Source organism: Eublepharis macularius, chromosome 14 (assembly GCF_028583425.1).
Source record: "Eublepharis macularius isolate TG4126 chromosome 14, MPM_Emac_v1.0, whole genome shotgun sequence".
Lineage (NCBI taxonomy): Eukaryota > Metazoa > Chordata > Lepidosauria > Squamata > Eublepharidae > Eublepharis > Eublepharis macularius.
The window spans coordinates 20,716,970-20,742,386 of NC_072803.1; the positions used below are offsets into that span (position 1 = coordinate 20,716,970).

The following is a 25,417-nucleotide window of genomic DNA, read 5'->3' on the forward strand; positions in this document are numbered from 1 at the left end:
CCTGCTCCAGGGCTCTACTACCAACATCCATTCTCAATCTTATGGTTTCAGTTTGAACCCATTAATTCTTATTTCTCTGTGGCGTAGACACAGAGTACAACTGATCTGCACCGTCCTCAAGGAAACCCTTGATGTATTTCAAGACTATTTTATGATGATAGTGAATATACACAAATCTTAAAAATGGCCATTTTATGTAAACAGAAGTCCTGAATAGGAACATCAAAGGCAATGCATCTTGGAGAGGCTGCATGTCATTTTTAAATGTATGTTGAGTACCCAGATGAAAATCTAAGCAGTATCCTTTGGAATCTTTCAGTGCTGAAAAGCCAGTGTGGACTGCCTCACAGCAGAATCCAGTTAGCACAGAAAAGTGATTAATATAGGTCGTGACTGATGTACCATGACTACCTACAAAGAAACCTATTCTAGAGGAGTATTCATAGTAATCTATTGCAGTCAGAACACAACAAAGAATCTTGAAGAACTTTAAATGCTAACAACTATATTGTTGATTTTAGTGTTAGTGTTTATGAAAAAACAGTATGAAAAGAAGGCATGAGAGGATTCTTCAACATTCAGCAAACTTGGGAACAATTTAAGATGAATTGCATGAGACATTTTACACTGAAATCTTAATTGAAATATTTCTCAGTCTACAGATAGACATAGGCGGTGCAATCCCATGGAGAGTTACTCCAGGCTAAGCCCATTGATTTCAGTGAGTTTATAATGGAGTAATTATGCAAAGGGTTGTGCCATATTTGAATGAAGAATGGTTTAAAGCAACTTTAATATTAACAGCAACTAACAGTGGAATCCTAAGTAGACATGGGCATGAACCGAAAAAAAGAACCATGTGATTCCACGAACTTTTCCTAGTTCACGAATTGGTTTGTGGTTCGTGGCATTTCAAATGCCCGGCACCAGCTGCTGAAGCTGGCGTGGGGTATTTGAAACTGACAGCCCCCTTCTCCTGTTGCCCAGAAGTGGCAGAAGAAGGCTGTCACAGTTTCAAAACTCCCCGTGCGGGCTTCATTCGATCGGGTGAAGCCAGCGTTTGAAACAGACAACTCCCTTCTCCTGCTGCTTGCAGGCAGCAAGAGAATGGGGCTGTCACTTTCACACACACCAAACCGGCTTCAGCCGATTGGCTGAATCCAGCGCGGAGCGTGCAAAACTGACAGGCAATTGGCTGAACCCAGCACAGGGTGTGAAAAAGTGACAGCCCCCTTCTCCTGCTGCTTGCGGGCAGCAGGAGAACGGGGCTGTCAGTTTCACAGACCCAGTGAAGACAGTGGCACCGGCCTGTCTGGCTTCACAAACTGCTCACAACTCTAACGAACCAGGCAAAAAAAGTCATGGAGTTCATGGAAAACGTGGCCCCATGAACTGCATTTTCACAAACCACAAATTGGCCCAGTTCGTGCAGTTTTTTGCTTCGTATTGCGATTCGTGCCCACCTCTAATCCTAAACAGAATTATACCCTTCTAAATCTATTAAAATCAATGGGATTAGAAGTATATATCTCTGATTAGGATTGCACTGTAAATCATCTTGGACAGCAGTTATTTAAGCCTTGCTGTAGAGCAAACTAGAATCGTGTGATCTTAGGTCAACGCAACTTACCAGTTCCTTTCCACTGTACATTATAAGGCAATGTCTCTAAGTAAATTCTATCACTACGTGAATGCCCTGATACAACAGTCTAATTTGGGTGTGATGCTCTGAGTCTGATGCATGCAAGCGCTCTTCTGTCCAGAATGGCTTTTTTTCATGCACACTCCTTTGGGGTGTGCATGAAAAGGAGGAAGTATTGGCTCTCTCTGTGAATATGAATGGGCGCTTCCTACACCAATGTACATTTGCAACAAATCCCTGCAGATTTTTGAATTGTGATATATTCTGGAAGGGTAGCTGTTTGTCTGCTGCAGCCAAAATAACGTGAGGCTTACAGAGGATTGAATTTGTGGCATAAGAATTTGTGAGCTAGAGCCTCATTCATCCAATACAATTTGCCACATTCATTAACTCTTTAAGGTGCCGCAAGACTGTTACTTTGAATTGTGGTATTAGCCTTCTTGCTGGGCTTTCTCTCAGGCTTTTTCATACATTTTCCCTTGCAAGTGTCTCTCACGCAACTATGCCATCCTGCTGTACCATCATAGTGATGGCGACTCGTTTTTTTTTTCCTGGCACCACACAGCTGAACTATTTGTAAGCATAATCTGTTTGATGCAGCCTCAATGGGTGAAATGACCTTATTGAGGCAAGAGAAAGGGGGATCAATAAAGATTCTACTGTATATTTTCCCCACTTTCCATAGGAATTACTAAGCAGGAGTCATATGGCTGTTACTGTTTTTTCATGATAAATGGACAGTCCCATTCATAATGGCTAGAAAAATCGCCAGTTTAGAGACTTCCCCTTTTCATTTTCTCTTTTATGCATAAAAGTAGTATCAGTATTGGGGCGGTGGAACTCTCAAGTTATGCCCCAGGAGATATAAACCCTTTTCAGATGTTCTGAGTGCATATAACGAACAAACAGAGAAAGAGAGAGAACAAGCTTCATCCCCTACCTATGATCATTCATTGAAACGTATGTGCACATAACTGAGACCGCTGCTTTTTCAGAGTAGAGAGTGCATTGCACACCTACACATGTGAGCATATAGGTTCTATGCATATATTCCAATGAATATACTCAGTCTGAAATGGAGTTTGTTGCCATGGTCCCACTCCCCTGTCTATGTGTATCATTGAACATACTTAGATGTCTGGAAAGGGCCAACAAATATACCATATTGTAGATCAACTCTACCACTGGCTGTCTGATTGGCTTGTTTAACCTTAGTAATTCTCTTCAAACATGTGTATTGATTGAATGCACGGGGGACAGGGGTCCACATGAATGGAGGAAGCTGTCTTATACTGGGATCAGGTTATACTGGGATCAGGAGGAAGCTGTCTTATACTGGGATCAGGTCATTGGTCAGTCCTGGTCAGTATCATCGACTCTGACCGATGTTCAAGGGTCTCAGGTTGAGGTCTTTCACATCACCTCTTACCTGATCCTTTTACCTGGAAACGCCAGGGATTGAACCTGGGACCTTCTGCATGGAAAGTAGCTCCTCTGCTGATAAGCGAACGCCTCACCCTCCACACATTGACTATAATGTCTTAAATGGAGGTTACATATAGGTTCTATCCAAATGGTTGGAGACTCTAGTTCTCATTGTATGTATAGGCATTATGCATGTCAGTTCTGTTCAGGCGTTAGTACGGCTGTGTATGGGGGAGTGGACTGCATTATGCCAGCATTCTTATAGTGCCTTGCTGATACTGTAGGCTAAAGAACCTTCATGATCAAAAATATGATTAAGTTATTACGGGAGGGGCCTCATTGTATTTTTGCTGTCCATCATACCTCTCTATTCTTGCGCACTTTCACCATTGCTTAATTTCTAATTTTTGTATGCGGTAGTTATTCCTCTTAACTGCCTTGACACACAGAAAAAGGTGAAGTATAATAGATAAAAATATATGGACATAATAGTCCACTTATTTTTGGTTTTAGGAGTAAAAGCTAGTAAATAATTACATTCTGCATTCACAAGATGGCCCTGGGTTTTCTGATGGGCGTTACCCATCACCGCCTTCTACAATTCCATGTTCTTTTTGAGTGGGGCCACAGCCATGTCAAAAGAGCTTGCTTGCCCAAGCTTTTGCTAGAGGTTTACAAACCGCTGCTCTCTCTTTCTTTCTCTCTTCCCACTGTGTGCACTTTAATTCTCTCCATAACATTGAAAAAGGAATTTGTGCTGTGTGCAAAAGGTTGGGGGGTGCGTTGCTGAACTCCTACCACCTGGCATTACTGCTTGGATTATTAGTTCCTAGTAATTTAGTGCCCTTGCGCAGGGTCGATTTGTGCCTTTCATTTCTAATTGATCTAGTGGCTGTTTAAATGGCAGCAGGCATCTGTTGAGAGTGGGAAGGTTCATAAGGCGAAATAATTCATAACACCGTCTGGAATTTGCCTTTCATATCCCTCAGCTAAGCCTCGGCAGGGCTGCCTAAATTACGACCACTGAGGCTTTTTTTTCTTCGTATTCTGCTCATGGCTTGAAGAATCTTGCATTAAACTGGGATCAGTCTAGATTAGACTGTAATATGCCGCAGTATTAGTAGCTGCAAATGAAGACTTATACCAGAGTTTAACCCCTTCACCTGCCTTTCTCTTTGTCTTGGTCTTGGAAGGCTTGGCTAATCCGTTGGTTCCTGTGATTTGTTGATGTGTATAATAGATCTTTCAGCTCACTGGACTCTTGGGACATCTTTAGCGCTAAGCATTCAAGTCACAACAGACTTTAAAGAAATTAAAACACACTTGCTTTGATTAAATAAAGAGTGAATTTCAAATAAAGAGTGAATTTCAGCCTGAAGCGAAATGGGCATCTGGTTTTTTCAGTTCCCCAAGTATGTAAAAGGGAGGAGGTAGATATAGTGTCTGATATCATATTAGGCCTGTGCTGCCAATCTAAGCAGCCTGGTTGCCAAATTACTGCACGGAGATGTGGAGAAGTTAATTTATCTGCAATGCATCTCTTGCCTTTCCTTTAATGTGGTAAGAGTTAGCAGATGAGTAGCCTATGAGTTTACTATCTTCGGTTGATTGCCATCTTCCTTTCTTTCACTTTTTAACCTTCCCTTTTAAATCCTAGATTTTGATCTGGATTCAATTGTCATTGGAACTAGTCCTAAATTCTCCACCTACTGCAATGCAACTACTGAATTTAGATTTTGCTAACTTCCAAAAGAAGCATTTGTTGTCTGTGTGCACTACCAGGTATAAAGGATACTAATTTCTTTTGGAAAAAATGCAACTTCCCACCAGTCTAAAATTCACAAGAAAAGAAAAGAAAAGAATGGGAACTGCCTTTTAAAAGCCCACAGAGGAGCATGGTGTTGTTGTGATGCAGAAAGAAGGAGGAAATGGTAATAGAGAGTCTTAAATCAGAGTGCAACTTTATACAATGCAATGTGGTTTGGGGGCTTAACTGCAGAAGACGGAAAGAAGAAGAGACTGTTCTCGCCAGAGGAAGTTCTAAAGGAAAAAAATACATTGGCCGTTTTCACACTGCTTACCGGCCACAGAACATCGCGCCAGGCTCCCAGAACGACAGCGTCTCTGGTGTGATTTTGCGCGAGAACGGTCGCACCAGGAAGACGCTGTCATTCCGGGAGCTCGGCGCAGTGTTCCGTGGCCGGTAAGCAGTGTGAAAACAACCATTATTGGAAAAGACCTGTGCAACTCAAAATGCTCCAACTTCTCTTCCGTGCCACCTCTGGGTATTTTGTTTTGCTGTAGAATGGCGCAACTCTTTCGTTCCTGGCTCTGTCTTGTCTGCAAGACATGATACAAATAATGAGCATACCTGTTTCTCCCCTGAGATTGTTGAGTATATCAGTGGCAGGACTTCAGTAATTTCATAATATAAGATGGGGCAACTTTTGCGCAACCATTTATAGCTTTGGACCTGGGGACAATAGACACCTGACTAATGTGTGATATTTGAGGGAGCTGTTCCTATGAACAGCTTCCCAAATCTGGGGGCAGGGCCTCCTCTTCAGCCCAGCTTCCTCGGTACTGCCTTCCCCCATTACCTGGGACTGGTCCAATCAGCAGCATATCTTAGGCTGACTGGCAAGGCAAAAGAACCCGTGCAGCGAAGCATACGCCCAGCTTCTCATTTAGCTGCATATGGTCAGTACACCAGCATACACTACTAAGGCTATGAATCTCTGGCACGCAGGCTAAGCTCATGTAGCTGCTTTGCATGGATAGCAGCCCGGTTTAAATGAGACGCTGGGCACATACAGAGTCACATGGGTCCTTTGCCTCACCAGAATCACTTTTAAATCAGGCCTAAGAATCTCCTCTTTGCAGCTGTAATCACTTGATTTTTAGACTTTGATTAGCAACAGACATGGCTAAATTGTGTGTGACGGCATGTCTCTGGGGGTTGTTTTTGCCAGGTGTTCTCGTCCACAGATTCTCTTAAATTTGGACACCAACATGCAAAGTGCTGTGTATTTCTCTTCCTCAAGCTACTATTTATTGAAAATGTTTCTAGAAACATCTGAACACAGTATTTACAGCAGCACGTTGCATGGAACAGCCCTGAGTGAGATGTGATTGGATATGTAAACCTTTGGGAGCCTGGTACTCGCTTGGGGATAAAGTGAGACCACTGAAGTCCAGTGCACAGATTTAGCCCAGAAGGGTCTGCTTCAAGTCCTCCCTGAGCTGTAGTCTCTGTAACTCAGTCCAGACATCCAGCCAAACCACGCTCATGAACACTAAGCTATGTTTTGACACGATGTCTGCATTGTTGAACTGTGTTTTCAGATTGCCTTGGAATGAGACCAGAGTGAGAAACCATGATTTGAAGTTTTTGGACGTACTGTGATTGGACATGATGTTCAAACTGAAAGTTGTAGGTGTCCTTTTCATTTGTTATAAAGCCCACCAACAGGAGTATGCATTACCCACAATGCTATTTCATGGGAATAAGGCAACATGTAGATTTCCCACATGCATGCTGATTTTCCACATGTGAGCCATTCACATGAAACAGCAAACATACACATTGGAAGTATCGTGGGTAGCACACATGTCCATTGGTGGACTCCCAATGTAGTTGTAACATCTGAAAGGAGCTAGTTACAGCCAGGGCTTTTTTCTGGGAAAAGAGGTGGTGGAACTCAGTGGGTTGCCCTCGGAAAAAATGGTCACTTGGCTGGTGGCCCCGCCCCCTGATCTCCAGACAGAGGAGAGCTTAGATTGCCCTCCACGCCGCTCGGCAGCACGGAGGGCAATCTAAACTCCCCTCTGTCTGGAGATCAGGGGGCGGGACCACCAGCCATGTGACCATTTTCAAGAAGTTCTGGAACTCTGTTCCACTGAGTTCCCACTGAAAAAAAGCCCTGGTTACAGCTATCACTCTGCTATCAGGGGCTGCTTCACCATGAAGCCGAACGAACAGAAAACAAAAGCAGTCAAACTGTTCCAAACCATGACCTGACTGTTGAGCATTTGGAAACTCGAACTCTGGTTTTCAAATAATAAAGTCATTTTGCAATCACTCCATTGGCTACCCATCAGTTACCAGGCTCAGTTCCAGGTTTTGGCTGTCACATACAAAGCCCTTGAAGGCCTTACCTCTCCCTCACTGGTCCACTGCAACAGCTTCAGTCAGTGAAGCAGGGACTTCTGCAGATACCACTCTTCAAATGGGCAAAATCAACAGCTGCCCATAAATACATACTCCATAGAGTGACCCCAAACTTATGGAACAGCCTGCTTGAAAAGTTCCCATTCTCCTGGCTTTCCACAAACTATGAAAAACTGAATTATTCCAGATAGCTTTTTTACACAAGTAATAGGGCTGTGCTGTAGGGAAGTGGTTCAGAAAGATGCTTTGGGAAAGAGATAGGCACTGTAGACTGTATTACTGGGTACTGTCTGTTGCTGCTAGTATCCTCCTACTGGCTAGCAGAATTTGAGTCCAGTAGCAGCTTAGAGACCAACAAGATTTTCAGGGTATATGCTTTCTGACTCTCGAAAACTTAAACTCTGAAAATCTTGTTGGTCTAAGGTGCAACTGAACTCAAATCCTGCTGTTCACCTGTAGTTCAGCATGGGCTACCTACCTGAAAATTCCTACTGGATAGTTTCTACATCATTTAATGTGTCATAATTAATTGCTTATGTTTTGCCTCGGCATTGTTTTAACTCTGTATCGGATTTCTGCTTGTTTTCAAATCTCTGCAAATTTGCATCTGTAGATCCTATTGCACTGTTTATTGAATGTCCTTGCTGTTGATTGTATTGACTTACTCTGTATAATCCATGTTAAGACTCAGAAAGGCGGATTATAAATAATGCAGGACTTTTTTCAGCAGGAACGTGGTGGAACGGAGTTCCGGCACCTCTTAAAAATGGTCACATGGGTGGTGGCCCCACCCCCTGATCTCCAGACAGAGGGGAGTTTAGATTGCCCTCCATGCTGCCGAGCGGCATGGAGGGCAATATAAACTCCCCTCTGTCTGGAGATCAGGAGGCAGGGCCACCAGCCATGTGACCATTTTCACTGAGGGCAATTTAAACTTTAAAAAACTACCCCCCTTGTTCCAGCTGACCCAAAGTGATGTCATTGTGCGGTCTTGAGTTCCACCATTGAGTTCCACCACCTCTTTTCCCAGAAAAAAGCCTTAAAATAATGTAAATAAATAAATAAAACCATGAGTTGGAACACCAATCGCAAATGAGCCAGTGTGTGGCTTTGGGTGTGTCACTTTCAGTGAAATCACATGAAGAGTTGCTCAAGTTGTAAAATTTGTAGGTAAAGGTAAAGCACTGAGTCATTACTGACCCATGGGGGTCAATCATTACTGACCTTGAGCTGGCTACCTGAACCTGGCTTCCATCAGGATCGAACTTGTCGTGAGCAGAGCTTGGGCTGCAGTACTGCAGCTTACCACTCTGCGCCACAATGTAGACCACTTTGCAAATTAAAATAGTATATAAATGGTAAGTAAAATAGAACCTTGTCGATTCTCAAGTGATTGGTGGAAAGATAGCTGGAAATATGGTGGATGGAGGTGTGAAAATATGAAACGCATAGAAGCCATTGGCATCATAACAAGAGTACTTAAACGTAAAACCCCTTTTTGTGACTGAATGTCAATCTGCACATTCAGAGTTATTTGTTTATTTCATTTAAATTCTGCCATCATGGAACTCAAGATGGTATATGTTGAGTTCCAAGGAGGTCCCCCATTCAGGTACTGATCAGCTCCAGACAAGCTTAGTTTCAGCAAGGATCTTGTTTCAAGAGTCCTCAAACTCAAGGACCATTATTACATGGCTGTCCCTTTGGGGACGGCAAGTGTATGTGTGTGTGGGATCTGTACATTTAAATGCTTCCTCTTCCCTTGTAATCGGGGCCCCATGGCACAGAGTGGTAAGCTGCAGTACTGCAGCCTAACCTGAGTTTGATCCTGGCGGAAGCCAGGTTCATGGAGCCGTCTCAAGGTTGACTCAGCTTTCCATCCTTCCAAGCTTGGTAAAATGAGTACTCAGTTTCCTGGGGGGTAAAGTGTAGATGACTGGGGAAGGCAATGGCAAACCACCCTGTAACAAAAAGTCTGCCAAGAAAACGTCATGATGCAACGTCCCCCCACGAGTAATGACTCAGTGCTCGCACAGGGGACTACCTCCCCTCCCCTTGTAATCATAACTCCTTGTACCTAGAAAACTTGGATATGAAGAAAACCAGGATGCAATCCTCTCCCAACTTACATTAGACTGGGAGTCTCTCTACACAAGACATCTTACACAAGTAGAATCAAGTGTTCTCCCATTGTGGATACACATACACCGCTAAGGAGACAGAGTACACTTGAATATAAGACCACACTGAAAATAAGTCACTTGAGCACCCCTGTGTAAATGTCTTGTGTAGAGAGACTGCTAGTCTACACATACAGGAAAATGAAGTGGTAAAATCTTGAGGTGGTAGAACAAACTGTACAGTTGCAGATGGTTTGTGACATTTCTACATTCAATGCCATTTCTATATGCTCCTCCCTATAGGAATGCACTGACTATTTAAAAAATACCTGCTCATCGGAGAGAGAGGGAGGTTCTAATTCAGTCAGTCCCTGCGGTGCCAATATTCTGCAAGCAGATAATTGTTTACATAGGAATTATTAACAAATGTGATCTTCTCCCCTCTGTAAACTGAAGTACTACAGGAAATTCTACCACCTCAGAAATTCTAATGCAGAATCCCTTCCTCTCTGCAACATCACAGGTCTCAGTTAAGAGGCAAACTACAACTACACAGATGTTTGCATTGATGCCCCACGGAAAGAAAAAAAGCTGTTTAGTGGAGGCTGCAATTTTGAGTAGATTTAAAGGAAGGCATCTTAATGTTCCAACTGCCATTCCCCAGCCACCATTTCCCCCCACTTTACTAAATAATCGTTTTGGTCTGATCCAGCAGCATTCTACTAATGTTTTTTATTTGATGTCCTTTCATGGGTATTTTCTTGTTAAAATAATATTGTAAAGGTTAACAATCCCTAAACCCCCAAGCAGCCCTGTGACGCAAAGTGGTAAGCTGCAGTACTGCAGCCCAACCTCTGCTCACGACCTGAGTTCGATCCTGGTGGAAGCCAGGTTCAGGCAATCAGTTCAAGGTTGACTCAGCCTTCCATCCTTCCGAGGTTGGTAAAATAAGTACCCAGATTCCTGGGGGTAAAGTGTAGATGACTGGGGAAGGCAATGGCAAACCACCCCGTAAAAAGTCTGCCAAGAAAACGCCGTAGTGAGACGTCCCCCCCATGGGTCAGTAATGACTCGGTGCTTGCACAGGGGACTACCTTTACCTTTACCTAAACCCCCAAGTAGATGGGAATGAATTGGACAGAAAACTGAGCATAGCAATGGAGAAAGACACACCAGTCTTGTGTAGTTGAGTTGAGAATATCGTAAATTGCAGCGCAGTGCAGTGAGGAAATAGGACTGGCTAGCCCCTGCGGCAACAGGTTGTCATCCCAGAAATGACGTTGTATTTTCTGGTATCTTTAGGCATCCTCTGTTCCCCCTTCTGACATTGCTGTTTGAGAAGTGTGAGCAGGCAACGCAAGGCTCTGAATGCATCACCTCCGCCAGCTTCGATGTAGATATTGAGAATTTCGTACACCAGCAAGAACAGGAGCACAAACCATTCTTCAGTGATGACCCTGAGCTGGACAACCTGGTAAGGATCTCACTTGAATCTGTCACTGTCCTCTTAATACACTGCTTTGAGCCCAGAGAACTCTCCCCACCCCCAAACACTCCCACTGCCTTATAAGCTCCAGGCATTTTAGCTAGGGTTGCCAGGCAACCAATGGGTGGGTTAGGGGGGCACCATCACAGGAGAATATTTTTTAATGCAGCCTTGTGTACTTACCAGAAGTTCTGACCGCAAGTGACAAAGAGTAGCTCTAGGAATCTCTAGAATAGATCTTCTGGCGATTCCTAGAACTACCCCAGAAGTGGCAAAGAATAGCTTTAGAAATCGGTGGAAACTCGGTGGTTTTGCCATAAAGTTTCCAGCGATTCCTAGAGCTACCCTTCTGGTAAATACATTTTCTTTTTCTCCCACCACTCTGATCAGTGGTAAGCAATGGGACCTGGGGGTGAAAGATTCTTTGCCCCTACCAGTGGCTTGGCAGACCTATTTTTAACTGAAGGTTACATTCAAACTACAAGGAAATACAGTTTCCCCTGCTAGAATAAGTTAGGTCAATTAAGCAAATCTGCATATGTCTTATTTTGCATTGGAGTATCCTGCTTTGAAGAGCCAGGCACCATTCATGCTGGAAATTTTTTACAGCTGTCTTCTTGGGAGGTTGTGATGATCTGTTATATTAGAGCAATTTGGGAGGATGGATTCATTTGGGAATTGACATTTTTGAGAAGGAAATAGCCAATCTGGAGGAGAAAATTCTGTGCCTAAGGGGTAGGAAAGCTTTTGGCATTTATCTAACTCTACCAATAGTTCATTTGGAGAATATTCTTCTATCACAACTATTAAGAAAGCCCCCAAAGCCCAAAGGGAGTGTGAAACTGTACTGGCATCACAGTTCTAATGTACCAGATTCATGCCGACTTTTAGCAAATGACATATTGTTTCTCCTAAGACAGATAATGTAATAAAACAATGGCAAGATTAATCTACCCTTGGCAAAATGGGCTTTATTCATGTCTCTGATTTGCATACAATTATTTTATTTGTATTCCATTATTAGATAATATACTCCGCCTTTCTGCTCCTCACAGTGGAGACTTACAATAGGTACCATTAAAACTCTATAGCCATACTAAAATGAATACTAAGCATTGAACAAATTAGTGCTAAAATCAGCAGAAATGTGTAAAACGTGGTAAAAAGTCCACAACAATAATTCATCTGACTTTGGCAAAATGGGTTTTAGTGGCTCTATTTAAGTTTTATTTAAATAATTTGTCTCCTGTTTTTTAGAGTACCAAAGGTAGCTTACAGTAAAAAGCACAACTATACAAAAATCACAAAGATACAAAAAATCTTCAACAATGAAAACGGAATAGTAGAACACAGCAAAGAACTCAACAGCAGCAATCTCAAACAGCCTTTCCAAAATCCATTTAAAATAGCACAAATAGAAAAATCATGTCAATGTACATTACCGCCATAGCAGCCATTTCAAAGTACAAAGAGAGAGAGAAAGAGAGAGCTAATTTCAAACCCTTGAGGAAGTTTTCAGCTGTGCCAGAAAAGGAAGGTGTACTTCCAAGGGCAGGGATTTTCTCAGCTGTGATGATGGTGATGAGTTGCTTAACAACAAAAAAGCCGACACATTAGTCTCAGTGATTAGTGTCATCAATGGTTTTAGATATTTTTAAAAATATATTAATTGCAGGCAGGGCTTTTTTCTGGGAAAAGAGGTGGTGGAACTCAGTGGGTTGCCCTCGGAGAAAATGGTCACATGGCCGGTGGCCCCGCCCCCTGATCTCCAGACAGAGAGGAGTTTAGATTGCCCTCCATGCTGCGGCGCATAGTGCAATCTAAACTCCCCTCTGTCTGGAAATCAGGGGGCGGGGCCACCAGACATGTGACCATTTTCAAGAGGTTCCGGAACTCCGTTCCACCACATTCCAGCTGAAAAAAAAACCCTGATTGCAGGACAGGTTTCCATACTAGAGCTTCAGACGTTTGAAGGAAAAGTGTACTGGCCCACTGGAACTTCAGCTTGCTGTTCTGCATGTGTCGCCACCTCATGATTAGCAGGAACAGAAATTTGCCTTGATTACAGCTGAATTTAGTATCATCAGTGGGAAAGGGATAACTTGCTGCTATTTGGGGTGGCATTCCAATGGTTCTGCAATGTAATCTCTGCAAGACCTGATGGGTGGATTGGAAAATCATTTCCATTACATGCAGGTAATAATTTTTGGATTTTGATCTCTGCTAATGTAGGATTGCATTGCTGTTCAGGAATGGAGAAGGCATAAGAAATTTGGATTGTTAAAATGTTATGGTTAACGACATAGATAATGACATTTTTTTTCTGCCAGGGCAAGTTTCTTTTATCATTTTGAATATGCCCTATATGATTCAGGACCTTAAAAATACCGCACAGCTTCCTGTAGTTATGATATTCTCTGCTCTCTGATAGGTAATGGCTGTCAGATTTGCATAATCTCTCACAGGTACTCATTATGCAAATCCATATATTGTGATTGGCCAGTCCCATTATTATACAAAATGGAGCATGTAGCTTTGAATAGTTAGGACATTGTTAAGCTCAGTATCCACACTTTGAATGTACTGATAATCCAGGTTTTTATAATCCCTGTTTCTTTGCCGGTTTGTGTTATCTTCAAGATCTGATGGCTTCTTTGCTTCCTTCATGAAATAACAAAAGAAATCTAAAGGCAATCTGCAGAAAACTGAAATATAAATATAAATTTTCAGTTCGTTCTTCTTTTACCCCAACTATATCCTCTGAGCAATCTCCATATTCTTCCCAGTTTCCATTAGGCTGCACATACTCTATCCCAGTAAAAGGCAGAGAGCCAGTATGGCATCGTGGTTAGCGTGGGAATAGCCAGGTTTGAAAGGGGATAGAGAGGACCTATGAAGGACCTAAGACACAGAAGATTTTGAGGGAGTATACAATGGGTTAAATGCCCGGTTCCTTCTTGTATTTCAGGATTTTCTGTGCCAAGTCAACCAGGTTGTTGCGACCCCCTTTTGCTATTTTTGCACAGATTATATTAAAGTTCACTGTTCTTATTTCAGCATTCTGTGTTATTTATCCAAGGGATTCTGTGTCAGAGTAAAACCTATGCCTGTGAAACTGGGAGCTCTGCAGGGGGCCACTGGTTTCTTGTGAGGGTGGCTGGACTGGCTCCTGCCATCACTTGAGCTCTGTTTTCATTGGTCAAGCAGGAAGTACCTTAAATCAATTTTTGAGCATAATTAAATGCTGGCAGGATTGAGGATGCCTTTGCCAGTCAGCCTTGCAGCCTATTGGCTTGTCGCTGATGGCTCCTATTGAGCCATCAGGGCCCCAGCATTATTTCTCTGGGCCCCGGCCAAACATCTATCATGGCCCCCCCTTCCCTGGTTTCAATGCCTATAACCTCATGAATGATAATGTCTGTTTTATTTCTGAAACATCTAGACCATACTATGGTAATAGGCTTGTAGCCCAGCACAAGAACCATTCCCCACACGCCTCCAGATCCTAGTAAAATATACCCATTATCCCATCACCACCATGACCCAGCTTAGGTCCTAGAAGGCAAGAAATTCCATTTCCTCCTGAAATCTCCTGTTAATTTTGATCCAACAGTATCAAATACTGTGTCATCTCCAAAAAAGACATCCAAAGTGGGGCAAAGGAATGAATTAGGAGAACTAAGCCAAAGGGAAACTTAAATACTTTACTTTGTGGAGCAGGGGGTGGTCTTAGTAACAGAGGGTACTGACCCCCCATGGCCCTGCTCATCAATGGAGTGGGAAAGAAGGAGAAAAGCCAGCATGCTCCCACTGCTGCCTCTTATATGGCTGGTTCAGCACTGGTCAAGCAAACCAGACTCCATGGAGCTCAGGCAGTAGCTGCATATGCCCATCTAGGTTGGCCAGGCAATGGTTGACACCGAGCAGGACATAGGGGGGTGGGGACATACGGAGATGCTGGTGCTGCACACAGTTCAATATTATTTCCAGGGGGAACTAGAAGTGACATCACATCACTCTAGGAATTGCCAGAAACTCTGTGGTAAAACTTAGAGTTTCTAGTGATTCTTACAGCAACATGATGTCACTTTTAGTGATTCTTGCAGCAGCATGATGTCACTTCTGGGTTTTCCCAGGAAGTGATGTCATGCCACGTGCAATCCTGGCAATTTTAAACATTTTTCTCCCATTGCCTGACGGTGGCAGGAAGAGAGGGTTGTCTTGTCAGCAGAGACTTGGCAATCCTTCACTCACCTCCTCCACAGCAGTGCAGCCACTGCACACACATCTGCCTTTCACAGGGCAAGATCCACCCCTTGCTTGAGCCTGGGGTGGCCCCAGCAGGAGTGGCAGTGATTTTGGTGTCCCATCCTGGACTTTTGCCCAGGGCCCCAGAATCTCTAAGGCTGTCCCTGTATGTGAAGTGGGAGGGGAGTGGTAGAGGTACAAGGAGGGAGGTGACTAAGGATAAATACCCTCCACTTGCTATGTTCCCCTCAGAAGGAAGAGAAGTGGCTTATAAGTGGGTCAACTCAGCTTCCCAGTATGAGGAAAGGGGGGAAGATCCTGTAAGATAGATCCTATCTTTGTAGGCAGCACCCCTTTCCATTCCTTGTGAGCTAAATCCCATCCCTTAAGAGGAATGGAAAGGGGTATTGCCACAAATGCCGTCAGACACTTCCTAATAATCTTAATGCCCCACCTCCATTCTTGTTCTTTTTAAAATTCATGCACTATTTATTTCCTAACTGTAATTAAAAATTTAATTTAAAGGGCAGAATTCTTTTTGAAAACTAGAAGTTTTGTTGTAATTATACCTTATATTTGTTTGGGCTTTAAAATTGTCTTCTGTTGTTAGCCATCTTGGAGGCATGTTGTCTGGCACAGAGACATTTTAAATAAATGCCTCTCCAGGCCAGGATATTCAAAATAGGAAATGGGTATTTACGCAAGAACACCAATCCTGGATTGTACGCTTGCAAGGGTTGGCAGCGGAGGAAAGACAAAACTGAGTTGGATCACTTCTACAGAAGTAAATAGCCATGTGGTTATTACCACCAGTATGTTCCCCCCCCTTCCACCGCCCCCTGAATCCATGAAGAAAACAGCTTTGAATGACAAAATGGCATTTTGCTTGGAGCAAAATCTCACATGATTAAATGTTCAGCCCTATTTTTGCATTTCCTGATGTCATGGCCCAAATTTTTGTTTTGCATAATGCTGTGGCTCAAGCAGAACCCTATAACAAGCGGCCTCAGGGTGGGGAGGATCTCAAATATGTTACCAGCATCAGAAGGTAACACATACCAACAATGTAGATTTTCATTCATCACAAATGTTGTGTCTCATACTCTCAGTATTACATTTACTAAGCACATTTTAGGGTTGTGGCCATGGTCAATAGCCTTTATGAATGCTTTATAAACGATATATTTATAAAAGATATTTGGATATTTGGAGTCACCTAGCAGGGGATCCACAAGGACACCAAGAGAGGGAATCTTTCCCCCCACCTCATGCTGGCAGGTGAGGCCAGACTACAGAGATCAGTTCCCCAAAGGATGAAATTTTGTATTCCAGGGAGGGTTGTGTCCATTACGGCGGCAAATGGTCAGGCAGATCTTATGAGGCTGTAGCACTAGCTGGTAAGAGTCGTCCGCTGGTAAGAGACCCACATAACTCCTTGGTGCTTCTCCCAGACATGATTGGGGAGATTCCCCAGTTGTTGCCCAGTTAGTACAACTTGTCTTTATAGGGCCTCTGTAGTTTAGCTTGGTTACAAGCTGAGTTAAATGGTCAAGCTTTAAGTGCACTGTGTTTAGTTGTTCAAAAATCTTTTCCACTGTTTTGGGCATCAGTAAAGAGAACTCATTCAATATGTTGCTGGTCTCCCTGTCATTATCTCCACCTTCCGGTAGTGGTGAGATATAGCCTCCAAAGGAAATGTTTCAGAGGCATCGCCATAGGGTGGACTGCTATGACAAAGTCTTGTTAATTGTAATGACGTTGTTCAGATTATTTAAACTCTGCCTTTCCAGTATCAGCTTGAGGCAGCTATGAAATGAAACCCTGTCCTCAAGCCACAGTTGACTTACAGCAACCCCTGGTGGGGTTTTCATGGCAAGAGACTAACAGAGGCAGTTTGCCATTGCCTGCCTCTGCAACCCTGGTCTTCATTGGAGGTCTCCCATCCAATTACTAAACAAGGCCAACCCTGCTTCACTTCTGAGATCTGGCGAGATCAGGCTCTCTATATGTATATATGCTTGTGTGAATGAGAGAAAGAGAATATAAATTTCTTCAGCTTTTAAGTTCTGTAAACTCCCCCTGGTTGTACAGTCCTCCACCAACCTTGTACAAGTGCCCGGGGAGGAGGATTAGCTATTATCCTCTGTGAATTCTTCATCCTTGCAGGCTCCTGGCACAGCTTATAGCTGACATTGAATGTTAGCTTCTTACATCAAGGGCAAAGGATAGAGTGCACAATCTGCTTCTTTACTGGCCACCTGGCTGCCTTGTGGGCACCCTCTCTGAGCTGACAGAGATGCTCTCAGGTACGGTGCTGGAGACACCCAGACGTTCTGGGTAACTTCACCGTTCATCCTAAGTGCGCCTTGTCAGGGCCAGCCCAGGATTTTATAACCTCTTTGGGTGCCCTGTGCCGCTCTGAAACTGTGATAGGCCCAGCACATGAAAGAAGTCACACTTTGGACTTAATCTTTCGCACTGAGTCTTTGAGGGGAGGTCTTGTTTCGGGACTAGAGAATCAGCTCGAACCATGGTCTGATCACTGTTTACTCAAAGGAAGGGTGAATATGGTGCTGACACCTCATGAAAAGGAGTGCCTAGTTATGGAAACTCTCATGAGATCTCACCATTTTATCTTTTTAAAAAAATTATTTTATCCCCTCCTTTTAAATGTAAGCTATTTCTGCAAACCAGGGACGGAAGTTTTCCCAGATTTATAGAAGCTTATTTTCTTTCTGTACCTGCCCCCAGATCTTGTGGATTTCTTGTCAGAGCTGAGTACACAGTCTTGGAAGAATAAAAGAAAAGGCCCTCAGTCACTGCTCGTTTCACAGTCATAGATACTTGCGGTAAAATGTTGCTAAGAGATCTCAATGTGCAGGTGGAGGATGCATATGGGAGAAGATGCTCCCTTAAATATGACAGACCGTAAAGAGGTTTAAAGTTGTACCACCAATGAGAGGCAATTGGCAGCGTAAAGAAGGAGCAAAAGGTACCCAGCAAATGGCAGGTGACCATTTTCTCAGTAATTATTTTCCAGAAGGTGGTGCAGGATAGGGTTTTAAAGACCTTATTCATCACAATTTCAGGTTCCATTCAAAATCTCTTACAGCAAATAAGTTCAAACTCTGGCTGATGTTATATCCTTATCTCCCCCCACCCCTGAGTAGATTTCACTTGAGAAATGGGTGTCATAAATAAGATGCTGATGTTATTCCTACACCTTTTTTATAAGCTTTCTTTTGAGCCTCTGCCACAGGCTGAATGTTGATCATCCTACAAAAGTAACCAAGTGTCTCAGATGTAGGATGTTTGTCAGAAACGAACATTCCCTTAAATATCATCTGATGGAGGGAGAAGTGAAAAGAGTTCATAGTGCTGCTCAGACTTGTAACGATGAGGTTGTTTCTTAAACTCTTACGAGTCATGAGGATCTTTGTATTTTGACAGAAAATCAGTTTTCATTATTTATGGGTTTCTCAGAAAATCTTGAAACCTTGACTGCAAATGTTAGCATCTGTCATAAAACTCCAAAAGAAACAGACAAAACATAACTAAAATGTGCTGTTGCCACCTCTCAAATCTGTCAAATACACTCTCTTGCTGATAGGTTTGCTCACAACGGCTGCCATGTATAATCCACTTGCAGTCACTTCCATGTGTCTTCTTATCTTCCTGTGGGGCGGGGGGGGGAGAGCACTGGGTGCAGCAGCTCAGTTCTGTCAGGCATTTTCTCCGTGCTACTACAAACAGCCAAGAAAAAATTGTTTAATGCCTATGACTGACATTTGAAAGTCTGTACAAAACCAATATTTATTTATTTATTTATTTATTTATTTATTTATACCCCACTGTTCTCCCCAATGGAATCCAAAGCAGCTTATAGCATCCTTATCTTCTCCTCGATTTTATCCTTACAACAACCTTGTGAGCAGGACCGGCGCCACCATTGAGGCAGTGAGGTGGGCACCACGGGGCCAGAGGGGGTGGCGGTGGGGATGCCGGGGGGCAGAGGCGCACACCACGGAGCTGGCGTGCCTGGCCCACAGCTGCTGCTGCAGCCGGCCAGCCCCGCGCTGCCACTGCCGCCACCACACATCCCTGGACGGGCGCAGCAGCCGCGGGCCAGGCACAGCGGAGCGCAGGCAGCCTCCTCACGCTGCCCCAGCCACCCGCCGGCCAATGGGCCTGGCTTTGCTGCGTGATGATGTCATCGCGTGATGATGTCATCATGCAGTCCGGGGGCATGCGCGTGCGCTATGCGCGTGCATATGGGAGAGTGGCCACAGGCATCAGAAACCCTGGTGCCAGCGGTGCTTGTGAGGTAGGTTAGGCCAAGAGCATGTGACTGTCTCAAAGGAACCCAGCAAGCTTCGATCGCAGAGAGGGGATTTGAACCTGGATCTCCCACACTCAATCCTCTAAGTCAAACTGGCCCTAACCCCTGGTAAATCCATAGAGTCCAGGTTTTCCACAGAAGTGATGTCATCACACTCGCAATGCTGGTGAATTTTTAAAATTTTTCCCCTGCCACTGCTTGGAGCAGCATTGGGCAACAGGAACAACCAGGGGCAAAAGGGTTGGCAGGCCTACTCAGATTAATGGTACTTGGGCCCTATGCCAGACACCAGGAAGTGTAAGGTTGCCAGGCTATGGCCTGGTACCCTGAGGAGGATTTCGGTGGTAAGAAGACACAATGCTGGTGCACAATATCACTTCTGGTGAAATGGAAGTGGCATCTTGACACTGGAAGGGACCCTCTAGGATTCTCCAAAACGTTATGGTTAAACCATAGAGTTTTTGGCAAGTCCTAGAGTGACATCATGGTGTCATTTCTGGTTTTCATTAGAAGTGACAGTACACAAGCACAATGCTGGCATACCAACCCCATTTCCTCCCTTTTTTCTCCTTCTGTCCTTTGAGGAAGTAGCAGGCAACAAACAGGTTTGCCCTGGTATCCCTCAGGACGGGTAGTGCTGATATAGGAAAAAATTTGCAATGTGGCTTCCTCCTTTCTGGCCTAGGAGGTACTCTTAAAGCATGGGTGCCCTATTGCTAAGGTAGCGTCAGAAGAAGCCTTTAAAGGAGCTTCCATTCAGCTGCCTTAATGTATGGATAAATTAAAGAACATGAGCATTTGATGGAAATACCATAAGATTTTGACTTGGATCCAGATTATATGTTTCTGTGGACTCAAGGGCTTCTACCCTTTGGAAAGCAATTTTCACCCTTCCTACAGCAGCCCAAATTATGCCCCTTAAATCTTGTTACTGGGGAAGAGGGGATCTCCAAGAACAGGATTTCAAAGGGCCTTTCAGGCTGCCATAGGGTGAGGAGGCAGGAAAATCACACTCCACAGCCAAAGTCCTTTGAATATCTTGCAACAACTCTGTTCAACAACTCTGTAAGGTAGGACAGTGTTATCATCCTCATATTATGGTACAATGGGGGCTGAAGAAGTGAGTGTCTTGCAAGAGCTGTAGTTTAAACCAGGGACTTAACAATCTGCAGCTCATTCTTTTAGCCTCTGTTCTACACTCTCTCTCGATTACTGAGGTAATGTCTTGTAGGTAATGTGCTACCTTTATGTGAAACCGTTATTGTTTCTGCCTCTTACATTCTTCTCATGGGCTTTTTCATTCCTGTTACATTTCTGTGGGAAAATCCAACAAGAAATAACTGTGTCCAGAACATGTAAGGCAGCTCCAAAATATCACCTTTCTCTCTCTCCCCGTTCTAAAGTTTGTTTGTTGTATCTACATGATTTTAATGCTACTAATCCTATGTAAATTGTCCAGCACTGCTGATGGCAAAGAGGAGATGAAAAGGCCGGCGACATTAACCATCATTAGAATAAGAATCATGTATTCCTCACAGGCGAGATGCACATAATTAGAAATTAGAAAAAGGTCAGATCTCGCCATTATCAACTCAATCAGCTGCTGAGTGCCACACAGTCAATTAATTCAGCATCTGTATTTTTTACAACCCGGCGCACGTATTCCATCGGACTGTAACTCTTTATCCGGACAGATATACTGCTCAGCAAAGCAGAGACATAAAATGAGAGACCCCAAGCAAATGAGCTGAGATAATTGAGAGATTTATTTTACATACATATACACACACATATACATATATATGTCAAGTCTTCTTGCCTTTGCCCTTGAATCCTGACTTTCAGGAAAGTGGCAGCTGGAAGGATGCACGGGGATGATGGAGTATCATCAGAGAACCTTGATATTTTCTGGCACTTCCCATTTTAGATAGATATAAAACCAACCACCTGTCAAATTTGATGGGCAGCAAGAAGGGAGCAGGGAGTCCCCCTTCCCCCCAATCCCAAAGCTGCCTTCAGAAAGGGGAAGGACAGGCACAACAGGGGCCCTATCAGTGATGGCTGGGATGGAAGATGTCATTTCTTTGGGCCAAGCTTGTACCATGGGCCTTGCTTTCTAAGCCCCATCCAAACTTCATGAAAGGCAAGCCTCCACTGTATTTTTGAAGTATCATAAATAGAACATATAGAAGACAAGGGCTTGCAACTCCCCTCCCCTGCCCCGCGTGGCCCAGTATTCTCCAATGCGCCATTTATGCTCTTCAGAGAGCTTTGCCTTGTGGTGGCCTCTCTCACTTGGCAAGAATCAATTTGCAGGATTTCTCTGTGGCAAGACTGGTCCTTTAGAACAGTTTACCAAAGTCTTTGCTTCCGACATACAGGAAGGCCTATAAAATAGTATTATTTTAGAGAGCATTTGGTGGAAGATAAATTGTTTAGGGGAGATTCAGCTTTGTTTTTTCTGTCTTGTTTGTTGGTTGTGTTTGTTGTCATCTTATTGTTGCCTTGTTAGCTGCCTTGAGTCCAAGGAGATAAGGGCAGGATATAAATATTTTAAAGAAATAAACCGAATTATTCAAAAAGGTTTTTTACTTAGAATAGGAGGGTGGTTTTGTAAGGAGGTCTCAGATGTTTCACTAACGAGTTAGGAGGGACCATAGACTTTACCATTATGTTGCCTTACATATTATCTGTTGCTTTTAATATGTACTCCTATTTACTACTTGTGCTTCATGTTGTCTAATGTCAGTCCTAGAATTGATTATATTCTGTTTCAGCAATTCTCCAACCCCGTATTGGATCCTTGCTAATGCTATGTCTTTGTAAACTTGCATTTATTTACCCTATGACGTTGTTTATGGAAATGTCCTTGACACTATATGGAAATGCCTGCCCTTATCTTTGCTACTGATTGTACTAATCTCACACTATGTAATCCATTAGCCTTGAGTCTCAGTGAGAAAGGCGGACTATAAATGACATAAATAAATACATAAAATAAAATAAATAAATACTGGCCCCCAATAAAATGTGCCCGTTTCCTTCACCACCCATGCTTAGAACCCTGAGGCAGGTTTTGACCCCTAATGCAGGGGCCAAAATACCTTTTTCTCACAGTAGTTCATTCAGTAGCTTTGTGTTCCTCCTCCCTTCTGTTGTGAAACTTAAAGCTGTGTCCCGGGTTCCCAGGAGATGTGTCATCTAGACTAAGCCAAGACCTGCATGGCTTTAGCACAGTTGTCATACCATGCCTTCAGAGTGTGCCCTGATCTCAAGTTAATGACAGACATATTCTTACATAAAACCAGAACTGGTCTACTTTTAAAGTTGATAGCGGTCTACTTGTGAATCTTTTAACTTTTTAAGTACCACAAGACTGTGGCTTGGTTTGCTGCAACAAGTTAATTCGTCTATCCTTTTGGCACAGAAGAACAATTAAGGAAACGCTACACAAGGGAGGGTTCTTCTAGTGGCCCCATAGAAGTGAACCCTAAATATGGGGTTTCAATCACTCATTCAGCTTTATATGCATTGGATGTAACATGAAAATGACTCAAAACACATATAAATAAAAATTGAGTGCACAAAAAATGGATTATACATGTTTACTGTCACTTGTGAACAGAAGAACATCAGAGAATGGAGTATTGGGAACCAACATTGATAGTTTGACACAGAACCACTTCCCAACATTCCATTTTTGGTTGGTCCCACATAGAAGTTTTGCTCCAGTTTGGCATCCAAACTGGTTCTTATGGAGTGTCCACACAACCTCATTTCCTCTCTCCAGGTTTCCCCCTGCTTTGCTCTGATCTTTCCCAAACCTGGTTTGATATTATATTTTGGGAAAGATTTCATGTTTGCATGCCTTGTGGACAGGAAAGTATGAATTTTTGCAAGTCCCACCTACAGTGGTGCCATTTTCCTTGTTTCAGCCCTCTGTGGCCAACATCCTCTCCCATGTACTTTTTCAGGCAAAAAAAGAAAACTGCGATAGCAATTACTAGTTTTTTTCTAACCCCCCCCCCAGTTTTTGATGGCATGGGGAGGAAACGGTATACATGAGGAATTAAAATCATGTAAACACCACATAAATGAGCCCTTAATATCTATTATAAATTACTCACCAACTCAAGACGCCTTCCCTCAACCGTTCAAAGAAGCCCACTAGTTAAAAAACCATCCCTAGACAAAAATAGTGTGGCCAATTATCACCCAGTCTCTAATCTGTCCTTTCCAGGCATAGTAATTTTGAGGAAACTCCAGGTGTTCTTGGATAACTCGGGTGCTCTGAACCATTTTCAATCTGGTTTTAGGCCAGATTATGGGATGGAGGTGGCTCTGGTGGCTTTAGTGGATGACTTCCATCAGCAGGTAGATAAAGTCCATGCTGTTTTGTTGCTCCTTCTGGATCTATCAGCACACAGCCGTTGACACAGAAGAATATGCCATCCCGTTGGGGTGTTTGGAGGCAGAAGTGGGTATCAAAGGATGTGCCGTGGACTGGTTTAAATCATTACTTGTGGAATAGACTCAAAGGGTTGCTGTTGGAGAGCAGCTATCTTGGAAATGATCTTGCAGGGTTCCACAGAGTGCAGTCTTATCCCCCATGTCATTCAACTTGTATATAAAGTTTTTAGGAGAAGTCATTCACAGCTATGGAATTGGATGCCATCGATATGCACTTGGCACCCAGCTCTTGCGATCCAGATCTCCTGGTGATGCAGTAGAGGCCCTCAATCGCTGCCTGGTAGCTGTGGTCAATTGGCTGAAAGAGAATAAATTGAACCTGAACCCAGACAAGACAGAAATCATGCCGGGTGGGAAGGTGGAGATATTAAAGGACATTGTGCTCCCCAGTACAGTGAGGTTCAGCGGACTCCTGCAGACTCAGTTAAGGCTAGAGACTTGGGGTTATACTGGATCCAGAGCTGCTGCTAGAAAAGCAAGTTAACACAGCTGCAAAAACGCTTTCTACAAGATCTGTCTGGCTTGGTAGATGGCCCCTCACCTCTACACAGCTGATCTGGCCACCATGCATATTACTCCCATTCTGCAGTCACTCTGTTGGCTTCCCGACAGTTACCAAGCTCAGTTCAAGGTTTTGGCTATCACATAGTGCATGGCCTTGCTCCCTCGTATCCCTGGTAAAGGGATGGGTATACTAGTGTGAACTGTCTGTAACATACTATTGTGTACTGCATGTTGTTGCAAGTATGCTCCTACTGGATAGTTCCTCATTAATATGTCATATTAATGTGCTTATGCTTTGTTTCAGTATTTCTTTCAGTTCTGTATCGGATTTCCGCTTGATTTCAAATTTTTGCTATCCTTACCCTATTGGACTGTTTATTGAATGTCCCAGTCATTAATTGTATTGACTTGTACTGTGTAATTCGCCTTGAGTCTCAGAAAGGCGGACTATAAATAACATAAATAAATAAGTCAAGGGAAAACCACTGTGTAAATGCTTTTTTGCCACTATAAATGTCTCTGCATTTGCAGTTGCAATGAGAGCTCCACAGAGAATTGTTGCAGTGTGGAGGCAACCTTTTTGTAACACACAAGAGTGTTTTTAATGAATAGGAGGTGGACAGTCTGTTTTAGAGGGATGGAGAGTGAATGAATGGGAGATGCATTGCTCTTCAGTCAAGGACCTCCCGCCTGAGAAATTTGATGGCCTTTGAACAAGTATGTGTGTGTTGTGTGTTTCTGTTTCACGAAGACAACTTGGCACCACTGCCATTTAGTGGTTCAGAACTTCTCCATGGGAACTGGAATATGCACTATAGTTAAGGAATAGGGAAGCTGCATGGCTTTTATCAATCATTCTCTGGGCTGTCCTTACAAGAATAGGCAATTCCAGGGCTCTGCAGTCACCTCTGCATGGCACTGAATCCTCTCCAAACCGCACACTAACCGCACTCTTTCACATCACCTCATGAAATTTGAAATGGCATCCCTACTGTAATGGCTGCCGTGGAAA

The 25,417-nt window shown here is 43.4% G+C and overlaps 1 protein-coding gene across 1 annotated transcript in view; it reads left to right on the top strand.

Moving 5' to 3' along the window:
• The window catches only part of PKNOX2 (PBX/knotted 1 homeobox 2), a 370,783-nt gene that overhangs the window by 271,940 nt on the left and 73,426 nt on the right, over positions 1 to 25,417 (top strand). The window contains exon 7 of the mRNA XM_054997769.1: positions 10,661 to 10,832. Coding sequence (XP_054853744.1) covers positions 10,661 to 10,832 — 172 coding nt within the window. The remainder of the gene's footprint in view (positions 1 to 10,660; positions 10,833 to 25,417) is intronic.